The 13,250-nt window shown below is 34.7% G+C and overlaps 1 protein-coding gene across 12 annotated transcripts in view; it reads right to left on the bottom strand.

Moving 5' to 3' along the window:
* LOC106873463 (voltage-dependent L-type calcium channel subunit beta-1) overlaps positions 1 to 13,250 on the bottom strand; it is a 303,996-nt gene that overhangs the window by 48,005 nt on the left and 242,741 nt on the right. For all 12 annotated transcript variants that reach the window (XM_014920835.2, XM_014920837.2, XM_052976435.1 and 9 more), the window contains one exon: positions 4,761 to 4,883. In XM_014920835.2, the coding sequence (XP_014776321.1) occupies positions 4,761 to 4,883 (123 nt within the window). The remainder of the gene's footprint in view (positions 1 to 4,760; positions 4,884 to 13,250) is intronic.

The following is a 13,250-nucleotide window of genomic DNA, read 5'->3' as shown; positions in this document are numbered from 1 at the left end:
ATATATATATATATATATATATATATATACGCACGCACACACACACACACACACAAAATCATACTTGAAGGATTACCACTAGTGCTAAAAAATAAGATAACTGATATTACTTTCAAATAAAAGGTGCAGCAATGAGCATGAAAGCCATACTCACTTCTGTGACACTAATGATGGAATTCTTAGTAGAAAACATTTATAACCAATCCATGTTTATTTTTGATCAGCATTTCCAATCTCATTTAGAAGATAATTGGAAAAGAGTCCTAGATAACTGTTTCATAGTTTGGAACAGAAATAAGAAAGACATTATAAAGATTCCATAAATTAATCAATAATATTGATGAATCAATACAGGTCACACTGGAAATGAGTGAAGAGGAACTTTCACTTCTGGACATTTTAATAATTAAGGAAAATAAAAACTATTTAAAACTGATCTCTATAGCAAAGCCATTGACACACCAATACTTAGAATTTAACTTTCACCATCCATCCCATAGTGAAAGAAATCTTATTTAATATGGCAAGACATATATGTGCAATAGTTACAGACTGAACTAGATGAGAGAGAGAACTGAGAAAAATAAAAATGTTCTTCCAAAGATTTATAGAGAAACTATTGCAATGTTGAGAAAGACATAGACAGAAATATTCCATTTGTAGTTACCCCCAATTCCAGAAAGCACATCTTACATCTAGCAAAATCATATCTCCTAATTATTCATCAGTCATCAAGTCTGAGGTAAGCCATTAAAGAGTTACAAAGAATTAACAGTTGAAGACAACCAAATCTTAATAAAACCAAACTTTACTAACTGTCCTGGATGTATTTTTAGTATTGCCAATAATAATAGGGTTGCTATATACTACAAAGAGTTGAGGGTTTATACCACTCTGTGATGTGTTTGTTTCCTCTGAGATATGCAACCAAGGAAGTGAACAGAAATAATAGTAATGAAGGTGTGTGTGTGTGTGTGTGTGTGTGCAATTGTCATTATCATCATCAATGTCTTAATAGTTTCCATGCTTGCATGGGTCAGAAGGAATCTATTAAGGCAAATTTTCTATGGTCAGATGCCCCCACCCATCCCTGTCACCAACACACACCTGTTACCAAGCAAAGCAATGTTTTCTATAGCCAAACATGTTTTTCAGAGAAGACTGAAAATGAACAAAGCTTGTTTACAACCACTGTAAGATGTCAAGACAAGGACACACGGATGCGTGCACACACACACATATATATAAGTACATATATACCCTGTATGTACAGTTAGATGTACAACTACAACAGTATGAGTTAAAGCTCCACATATATTATCATTATCCACCCAGCTTCTAGTATACTGCTTAGTCTACCACTGTACTTAGCAGTGTTACAATCTATGATATACTGAGCATATGTAGTAGAAAATTAAGATTAACATAAATATAAATTATTAGTTCCTACATATGTTTCATGGTTGCAGTTATTTGGAACTCAGTATCAGGTACATCTGGATGCTTAACTGCAATGGACCATCAGGGGGAACACTTTATTGCATTCTGTTATAGAGTTCTGATGCGTGTGTGTGTGTGTGCATGCATGTGTATGCGTGAGTGTGGTTCTTTTACAGATATATGATACATTGACCAGTATATATATAGTGGCCAAAGTCAGATGACTGAAATAAATAAAAGGTATATATATATTGTAAAAACCCATATAATTTGCACACCTGTGTAATATGCGCAGGTGATTTTCAGGATAAAAATTGTTAAAAAGAGTTTCTACTTGTGTAAAATTTGCATTCAAAAGTATTCAGAATTGCCAATATGGACAGGGGGAAAAGGTTTTCAATTTAGTTGTATTTAGCATAATTTCACTTACTTATGATTAGATTTTATTAAATTTTCATTAAATAAAAATAATCTCTGTTTAACTGGTATCACATGGAAAGCTATTAAATTACAAAGTGTTTGTGTTGTTTATAATAAACTTCATTTTACATTTCTTGCCCACAAGAGATTATGTCCGATCTTTAGCATACTTCTATATGTCTTCTCAAATCATGATCACAGGAAAAGTTGTTGATAAATCTTATCAACAAAAACAAAGCTGATAAATACACATATGTATAATGCCCGGGAAGTGAAAAAGTCTTTAACGTTTCAAGCCTACGCTCTTCCACAGAAAGGAATACAGAAAGAAACAAGGCGGCGAGCTGGCAGAAACGTTAGCATGCCGGGTGAAATGCTTAGCGGTATTTCGTCTGCTGTTACGTTCTGAGTACAAATTCCGCCAAGCTTGACTTAGCTTTTCATCCTTTCGGGGGTTGATTAAATAAGTACCAGTTATGCACCGGGGTCGATGTAATCAACTTAATCCCTTTGTCTGTCCTTGTTTGTTCCCTCTATGTTTAACCCCTTGTGTGCAATAAAGAAATAAGAAACAAGGAGAGAAAAAAAAGAATGTGTAGTGGCTAGCGATCTATCATGGTGAATATATGTGTGTGTGTGTGTGTGTGTGTCGTATTTCGGGATGGTCATTTTTTTTGCCAAATAAACACATGCACTATATATTTGTTCTTCACTCATTTATTACTGTTCTTCTTCTTACACATATCCATTGTCCAGAAATCTTTCATCACACATTTGTGACCTCTTCAGTGACACTTTCCGTCTTTGTGTGTCTTCTTGCTCTGCTTCTTCCATTCTGGTTCTTCTATGATGTGTATCCATATATATACATGCATCTGTGTTTGTGTGTGTAATGTACATTTGTGTGTGACGAGTACTTATATATATATCATTTGTAAAAAACATAAATCCAAAAGAAAAAGTACACTCTAAGATCTAGAATTGTTTGTAAAATATATGTATTAATATATATATTGCTCTACATCTTAGAGTGTGCTTCTTCTTGAGCTATAATTTATACATACATATATATATACACATACACATTCATATATACACAAATACACATACATATATACATATATATGCAAACACACATGCATGTATGTGTTTATATATGTTTATATATATATATATCGTTTATTTGTTTCAGTCATCTGACTGCAGCCATGCTGGGGCACTGCCTTGTGTATGTATGTATATGTATATATATATACATCGGGTGATAGGATATGCTTGAGAAGTTCTGTTGAGTCAAATAAAATCAATATTGTAGCTGGGGCTGGTGTGGCTGGCTCCCATGCTGCTGGCACGTAAAGAGCACCAACCAAATGTGGCCGATACCAGTACCCCCAGACTGGCTCCCATGCCGGCAGCATGTAAAAAGTACCATCCAAACGTGATCGTTTCCAGGCCTGCCTGACTGGCTCCTGTGCTGGTGGAACATAAAAAGCACCCACTACACTCTCAGAGTGGTTGGCATTAGGAAGGGCATCAGCTGTAGAAATAATTCCAGATCAGATTGGAGCCTGGTGCAGCTGCTGGCTCTCCAGACCTCAGTCAAACCATCCAACTCATGCCAGCATGGAAAACGGACGTCAAACGATGATGATGATGATGATGTGAGATCATTGGCAGTGCCACTGGACTGGCTCCTATGCAGGTGGCAAGTAAAATACACCATTTTGAGTGTGGCCGTTGCCAGTACCGCCTGACTGGCTTCGTGCCGGTGGCACGTAAAAGCACCCACTGCACTCTCAGAGTGGTTGGTGTTAGGAAGGGCATCCAGCTGTAGAAACTCTGTCAAATCAGATTGGAGCCTGGTGTAGCCATCTGATTCACCAGTCTTCAGTCAAATCGTCCAACCCATGCTAGCATGGAAAGTGGACGTTAAATGATGATGATGAAATGTATATGTATGTACATATACAAATGATACAGATATGCATGTATATAGATATATATATTACACACACACACACACACACACACACACACACACACACACACACACACACACACATATATATATATACATATATACATACACATATATATACATACATATATAAATACATACACACAAACACACACATATATAATTATGTATATATAATAATGAATCATATTAAAACATATGTGTCATAAAATTATGATCTATTTGAAGTGAAACAGCAGCATTTCAGTGGAAATCATATGGTAGAATAGTGTTACACATACCTAACCACTAAGACAGTAGGCAGTAGTTAAGAACATTTACAAAAAGTATGACGGGTTTTTTTTTATTGTTACTCCTTATATTATTTGTATTATCTGTTCTTTTTAGTTTTTTTAACATAATAATTACTTTAAAAAATACCTATTCAACATGTCTTTGTAATTATCACCATCTCTAATAAGTATCTTTCAAAAACAAAACCTTTAAATATGCAAGCCATGAACTTGTTAACCTAGTCATATATATTCATAGTAATCAATAAATTCTAGCACATCTACTAAAAATTCAACTACATTGGCCTACTATCATTCATTCCACTCCTACCATTCCCTAGAGGGTCTAGGCTTGCTAAGTATACTACCCATCCTTAGGGAAGCATGATGACATATCACAACATAACACAATGTGATTGATAGTTTAGTGCCATTAGAGAGACAACTAAACTTCAAGGAGTTGTTAGTGTTAGAACTGTATTTTATAATGTACCAGCAAGTGTTTTGCTTACTTTATTTGCTGGTAATATTTTAGTGCAAACAGTGAAATGAATGGATGTTATTGTCTGTAGCATAATGACAAACACATTTTCATTTCATTAAAATATTAATAGTATAGCCAAGAAGAATGTTTAGAAAGTGTTACTTACCTCCAGTATGTGCAAGAAATCCTTGCATGTGAAGGAGATGGCATATCCATGGACTGGGGAGTCATCGTCCAATGAAGCATCAAAGGAAACATTTGTCCTCACAGCGAAGGCCACAGGTTTCCTCTGAAATAGAATGAAAAAAAAATAAACAATAAATTGACGAGCGTGAGAGGAGGGAGAAGAGCGTAAGAGAGCGTAAGAGATAGGGGGAGAAAGAGAGAAAGAATGGGGAGAGGTTTAAGAGATGTAGCATTTTACAACATTGCTTTTATCTTTTCATTACTTTATTGTTTTTCAATATTAATGTTCTCTTCAATAAAATTAATGTGCCATTTTTGATGAGTAACATGAAAGATCATATTTTTTTTGTTCAAAAGAGTAAAACCACTGCTTCCCTATCATGGTTATATTGCATTTAGCAATATCAGTCTTAAAATTGATTCTTAATTAGTCTATTGACAAAACCTCTCTCAACTATAGGGAACATGGTCTCTGCCATGAGTCCTAACCATATATATTGTCATTCTAACTTTGATATTGTTATTGCTATAGTTGTTCTCTTCTTTCTGTCACCATAATCATCATCATCATTGTTTCTTTGTATAGCTTTTGTCCAAAACTAATCATATACCATCTCATCTTGTAGACATGTTTTAAAAACTTTGACACAAATCTATGATTTGAAGAGAGAATTTTATTGCCATTGCTCCTAAAACCCTAAAACTCACCATATTCTTGTCATACACATCTCTACTATTAACCACACTATTTCACTTTTTTCTTTCCTAGCATTTATATTGCTTCATGCAGGGGTCACTTGCTTATATTGATGCAATTAACATATTACTCAAATCAATGCATTGTTCTGTCTATTGGAGACTTATCACTGAAAGCTGGATGTTGAAAGGACCTGTTTTCCTACTTCAAGAAGACTGGTGATAGAAATCCAGAATTTGAACTCAGAACATAAAGAGACAGTCCAACATTCTAACAGATTCCACCAATCCACTATCCTATCCTATTATTTATCAGCCCCAGAAGGATGAAAGGCAAAATTAACTTAGTGTGATTTGAACTCAGACCACAGAAAGACAGAGAAAAATACTGCAATATATTCTTCACAATGCCTTAATGACCACTAAGTTGCAGCTCTTAATCATGTCAATAACAGGACATATGAACTAATTTTAGTGTTTTATTCAAGCCATCTTAGACTGTGATCTCTTATGCTGTTAGTTGCTTCTAGCACATTTGGTGCTGCTACTTCTTTGACATTCTTGTATATCTAATGTTTCCCTTGAGTGCTAAATTCCTGCTTCTTTCCGTCCTGTATACTGATCAGAATCATTTCTTTAATGCTGTTTGATTTCTGTGCCCCCTGATACTAATTACTACTTTAATTATTAGCATATTTACACCTCCAATTTTTTTCTGTACAGCTTCCAGTTATGAATTTCACAGATTAAATTAAACAGATGAATAACAACAAAACTTCAGAGACACCCACACCACTTTTGCACTGTTATTTATTGGGTTTACTGCCAATTCTTACTCTATGTTTTTTTCAGCATGGTTGTACATTATACAGTAAGCATAGTATGGCTAAATAGTTAAGAACTTTGCTTCACAATGGCAAGGATGATCTCAGGTTCAATTCCACTGTGTGTTACCTAAACCAAATACCATTTTCTATAGTTTTAGGCCAATCCATATCTAGTGAGTGAAATTGGGAGATGGACACTGTATCTCCCTGTTAAGTGGGTTGCATGTTATTCAAAAGGTGCAGCCTTGTCACACAATGTGTCACTGATTCTACCTGAGAATTACATCAAAGGTCTATGTATCTGTAGAATGCTAAGGTACTTACACATTGTTTCAGAAGTAATTCAGTTGGCTGAGCAACTGAACTCTCATCACTGAATGAGAGAGCTCAACCAATCAACAAAACACCTTTAATAATAAATAGATGTGACTGTGTCAAAGATTTGCAATTTAGTTGTCTGACTAGAAATATAGCAAATGAGTTTTTATGTGGTAGAATTTAAGCATAGTTACTGCTTCATGCATAAACATCATGTCTTGCTTTATTTATCATTTACAGTTTTATTTTCTATGATTACCTACTGCAAAATTGCCATTTTCCTGACTAAACATTCATTTATTGACCCAATATTGGTGTAACTTGCAATAGTGAAGGCTCACATTTACACAACATTTATAAAGTGTACAAGACAGCCTGCACTATTATGTTATTCTCTACCTGCTTTTCTATCCATTCAAGATTTACAATTGTCATGTGGAAACTGACTCACATCAAAGCCTCTTTTTAAAACTTGTACTAATATTTCTTTAACAACAATTGTCTCCCAACATACAGACCAATGTTATTTCCTTGATACTGTTTGACTTCTGTGGCTCCTGCTACTAACTACCGCTTTAGTCATTTGCATATTTACACTTCCACATTGCTTTTGTAGCTTCAGAAATTCATTCTACATAGGCTGGGCTCATTTCTCACTTGGGAAACATTCAAAGTGGCTGTCAATATCATTAGTGTCATTTTATTGATTCAATTTTTTTAAAAATTTAGGTTACTTCAGTAGACAATTATAAACAAATAGAAATAACTAGCATAAAAATAAAACCCTATTACACATGTAAATTATAATTATATATATCTGATAGTAGGACAGTCTGTTACCACAAGTAATGCAAAGTAACAAGCTACCAACAGAAATGACTTGGTTAAGATAGCTGATACTGTAGTATTTGAAACCCATTTTTCTTTAAATGAAATTTGGGATAACATTCAGTATAGAATGAAAACATACAATGCTTCAGGAATGATTTTAGTAATATATTTTTAAACAGAAAGGACAGGTTTGAATTAAATTTAGTTCATATTTTTTTCTACTCTAGGCACAAGGCTTGAAATTTTGGGGGAAGGGGCTAGTCGATTAGATTGACCCCAGTATGCAACTAGTACTTAATTTATCAATCCCGAAAGGATGAAAGGCAAAGTCGACCTCAGCAGAATTTGAACTCAGAACGTAAAGACAGACGAAATACTGCTAAGCATTTTGCCTGGCGTGCTAATGTTTCTGCCAGCTCACCACCTTAGATTTAGTTCATATTACTAGCAAATCAAATGGCCAACAGAGGTTTCCTCACTGGCCTAGAGGCAAAATTCCTAGTATACTTTTGTTAGATCTAGCATATAATGCACATCTACCTTTTAATTTATAATTTAGTATATATTTTAGTACATAATCATAAAAATGTTTAATACATAATGGAAATCAATAAAATGCAATAATACAAATACATTTACACACATACATATTTTCATGCAAATATATAATGTTTTTTGGTACACAATATACCATCACACACTTATTTAATATTTTATAGCATTAAACAAAAGAGTGTCAAGTCAGACTAGTAGTATTGTGGATGACTAGTTTGTAAACCCTTATGAATATTAATCAGATGCAACTAATCCATAATTTACCAGATTAGAATAAAACGCTAGCCCCAATGTTTTCAACAAAAAGCAAGTTTTACAAAAACACTTCCTAATAAGCTGTTGTCTGATAAACATTGAGCAATAAAACTACAAATAGAAAAGAACATTTCAAAGTGATCTGTAAGCATCAAAAGTTCCCTCAAAATCATTACACAGGTATACTCATACACACAAACAGGTAGAAAAGCATACACTTACTCCTATTACACACACACTGCACACAGCCAAAAAATCAAAACTACCAAGAGCTTTCCTCACAGATGTGTTGAAGCCAAACCAGTAAAGAACATAGTCTATAACAACAGGAGTAAATTATCCAGCATCACCAACTGAGAAGTGTTTATCTATCATTGCAATTTCCAAAAGATAACCCTCATTAAGCAAAACGATGCCTTTGTGTATCACATAGGCTGTAAGCTCTCCCACTTTCCATACTGCAATTGAGATATCTGGTCCCTTGCCAGTCTGGAATGAGTCTGGTATGAAGAGCCAAGGTTGCAACTGGATGATGCTGTACACAGAAGGCTAAAGAAGAATGAAACCTGGAATCATCTATATATTAGTGTGTGTGAGGTTAGAAGTAACAACAAGTAGGCTATTAAAGATAATTTAAAGTTTTTCTTTGTATTAAAGAAATTCTTTGTATTAACACTTAGAGGCTATTTTAATTAGACCATATTTGAAGCATTAAGCCTTATTCGTTAAATCTTGATAAAACCCAAAAATTGAATTATATCTGCTAATAAACCTTAGATTTCTATAGGAAGTTAATGAAAACAAATTGAAAATTTTATCAATTATCATTGAAAGAAAGGCAGTATGAAGTTATCATTACCGCTATCATCTACAAGCACAATGGCTTAGAGTAAACAAATTGAATACAAATGAAGGAACCATTCTTTACAAAGCTCAAATGCTAAGTATCATGCAGAATATCAGTTTTTTTCCTAGTTAATATACTTTAAATAATAACATCACTTTGACATATTTCAAACGAAAGCATTCAGGTCCATTACAACAAATGAAGCTGAAACTGGTAAAAAGAAGCTAAACAGTAAAAAAATTTTTTTAAATTAATGAACTGTTCACACCTCAGAAGAAATGTTACTGCAACTGAAATGCTCTACAAAATGAACAGTCACAACCCTCAAACTTCAGAGTTAGGCTATCACCACAATGTGGAAGCTAAACATTAAACAAGCCAAACATTTTAATAATTATATATCCTTTCTGCATTCTGAAAGCTGCAGTTGAAATTATTCACTTAAAAGTGAATTCTAATTTTAAAGAACAGAATAGGATATATTGGATTTCTCAATCAGCCAAATCATTCATGAGACTATAATATATAAATAGTCCATGCGTAAATATAAAAACCACCACTAAATGAAAGCCCACTTTTCCCTTATCTCATTCTCACCCTATTGAAGATACTAAGTGAAAAAAGTTCCCTGATAAAACTAAAACTTTCCTTGTGATTGTGTTACGATTATCTGCATATCTGCACATTAATTTTGCAAATATATATCTGTATCCTCATCATCATTTGATGTCTACCCTCCATGCTGGCATGTGTTGGATGGTTCAACAGGGTTGAACAAGTCAGAGGACTGCATCAAACTTCATTGTCTGTTTTGGCATGATTTCTACTGTTGGATATTCTTCCTAAGTCCACTTTACAGAATGTATTGGGTGCTTTTGTTTTTGTCATAACATCATGCAATAGTTGTAAACAACCATCACCATCATGCAAGTAGTGCCCTTTGTTTCCAATATCCCATGGAACATGTTTAACAGGGGGGAAATATTTCCTTGCTTGGAAACAGGGAAGGGCTGGCAAGAGTAAATACCTCCAACAGTAAAACATCTGCCTCAACAATTCCATCTGACTCATGTAAGCATGAAAAAGTGAACATTAAAACAATGATAAAGATTATAATGATATATATGCACGTGTGAAAGCGTATATAATATATATGCATATGTGAAGGTATTTGGCTCAGTGGTTAGAGCTTCGGGCTCACAATCATGAGGTAGTGAGTTCGATTCCTGAACCAGGACACTTTATTTCATGTTGCTCCAGTTCACTCAGCTGTAAAAATGAATTGCAATGTCACTGGTGCCAAGCCTTTCTCTTGGACAACATCGGTGGTTTGGAGAGGGGAGGCTAGTATGTATGCATGATTGCTAGTCTTCCATAAACAACCTTGCCCAGACTTGTGCCTTAGAGGGGAACTTTCTAAATGCATCCTATAGTCATTCATGACCAAAGAGGGCCTTTACTTTTTTTTATGCACATGTACGTTTATGTATATGTGTGTGTGTATATATGCATGTTTGTGTCTATTCATTTGTTTGCATTTGTGCATCTCCCAAAAACTGCTTGGTAATAAGCATTGATATTGTTGTCATTTCCTGGCCAACAACTCATTTGAGAGCTTTACACATTTGAAGACAAGTGAAATAAAAGATCCCTAACTTGAATAACAGATAAAAGGGCTAGTGAAGTGAATAACATCCAGCTGTAAAACAACATGTCATCAATATATTGTATAATATATATAAATATCATTTAACTTTTGTTTCAGTCATTAGACTGTAGCCATGTTGGAGCACCACCTTGAAAGGTTTAGTCAAACAAATTGATCCTAGTACTCATTTTTCTAAAGTTTGGAACCTATTCTATCAATCACTTTTGCAAAACTGCTAAGTTAAGGGTCGTAAACAAACCAACATTTGTCAAGCATTGGAGAGGGGGCAGAGACACAGACACATAGACATATAACCGATGGGTTTCTACACAGTTTCCACCAATCAAATTCACTCACAAGGCATTGGTCAGCCTGCAGCTGTAGAAGACACCTAAAATCACATGTGTGCAAAGTTAGCTTCTTAATCACACAGCTATATTCATATTATACTTCTGCATAGCCACAACAGAACCAGTAGTGAAAATTCAATACACTTATAAAGTATTGTATTTTTAAGATCTAATAACAAGGTTGTGTGAATTCACTGATGTCCTCACCTCCAGACTCCTATATGAACCAGAAGATAAGTAAAGCTAAGTACAGGGCATAATATTAATTAATAAAGGAATGGCTTAAGACAGGCTCTGACAAAGCTACATCACACTGTCGCTCACTTCTGGATGCACAGTTCCCTACAGTGAAAACATTTGTAAGCAAATGAATGTGATTATATAAATCCTCTTATGTTATTTTATTTATTTGTTTATGTATATGTATAATATGTGAGTGTATGTGCAGGCATGGATATATGTGTGTATGTGTGTGTGGTATCAGAAAGTTCATGAAGCATGCTTAAAAGAGGTACACTAATACTCCAATAAATATTGCATTTCATACATTATTTACATTCAGGCTACCTTCCTTTCAACATAATCTATTGGGGACATACACAATGATTACAGTCCCTCTTCATCATAATCTTCATCAACATTTAATGTCTGTTTTTCACGCTAGCATAGATTGGATGGCAAGGCCAGGGGACTGGACCAGGTTCCATAGTCTGTTTTGGCTTGGTTTCTATGACTGGATACCCTTCCTAACACCAACCACTTTACAGAGTGTATTGGGTGCTTTTTACATGGCACCATCATCAGTGCCTTTTATGTGACACCAGCACCAGTGCTTTTTCTGTGGCACCAGCACCCATACCAGTGCTTTTTACATGGCACTCAAAAGCACCGGGAAGTTCTTTTCCTGAAAGCCAACCAATACTGTCTGCAGTTCCATATGAATTTCCTCAACCATCCTGAAGTAGATTCCCTAAAGATTCAATTTCCTTTTCGAAAATACAAGTTGCTGCCACTTTTTATTGAGTGGTAAGAATTGGTTAACAAACTTTGCAGCATTTCTATGAAAATCCCCTAGCAGACTTCATAACTGATTCCAATCATGTGAAGGCTCTGACAGATTGTTTAATGACATTCCCTCATAGATTAGTTAAATTTTTCTTCATTTTCTGGTGATTAACTTGTGATTGGTTATCCTGAATATTCATCATCTTAAAAGAACATTCAACCAGCCTTGGAATGTGTGTGTCATTCAAATACTTGTGTTCAATCTAAAGTATGTATGCTAGAAGCTTGATGAAGTATTTTGAGGTTCTTGGTAGCAGATTTGCTGAGCTTCTTTACAAAATTTCATGCGAGCACCTTGTTTGACTTTGCTAGCTTACATTAAAAATTGCAGAGCTGTTCTGAAGGTAATACTACAAAACTTCACATAGTATTTGAACATGAGTAGACAGCATGAAACCTATTTGTAGATTGACTCAGTTGGCTGACTACCAACTGTTATGAAACTATTTCCAGTAAACAGCATAGTCTCAATTTGTGCATTCTGGAAACTTTCTCATAATACCTAGTATACATATGTGTGTGTGTGTGTGTGTGTGTGTGCGTGTGTGTGTGTGTGTATGCACAAAGTTTAGAAATGTAGTTAATTTAATAAGTTCACTTCACAGCTACGAGGTTTCTGGTTTGATTCTATGGCACAGTACCTGAAGTAAGTGTGTCCAAGTGCCTTAGGTTGATCAATACTTTGTGAGTGAAATTTGGTAGACAGAAACTATACCAAAGCCTGTCAAATATACATGTGTGTGTGTGTGTGTGTGTGTGTGTGTCTACGTGTGTGAGTATGTACATGCAAGTGTGTGATTGTCTTTACATTTTTCCATATTCACAACACTCAACCAGTAGTGATGTTTGTTTATTGCCCAGTTAAGTAATATGTCCTGCAGTTCAATAATTTGGTGCATAAAGACCAGTGAAATAAAGTATCTTACTTAAAATTAAGGGTTGGTATCAGGAAGGGCATCTGGCAATAAAATATTACCCTAAGATTCAACCCAAGCTAGCATGGAAAAAGTAGACTTAAAAACTATATATATATATATATATATACATACATACATATATATATATATATATACATACA

Source organism: Octopus bimaculoides, chromosome 2 (assembly GCF_001194135.2).
Source record: "Octopus bimaculoides isolate UCB-OBI-ISO-001 chromosome 2, ASM119413v2, whole genome shotgun sequence".
NCBI classification, from domain to species: domain Eukaryota; kingdom Metazoa; phylum Mollusca; class Cephalopoda; order Octopoda; family Octopodidae; genus Octopus; species Octopus bimaculoides.
The sequence above is the reverse complement of the archived record's forward strand: the minus strand, read 5'-3'. Positions and strand labels throughout refer to the sequence as shown.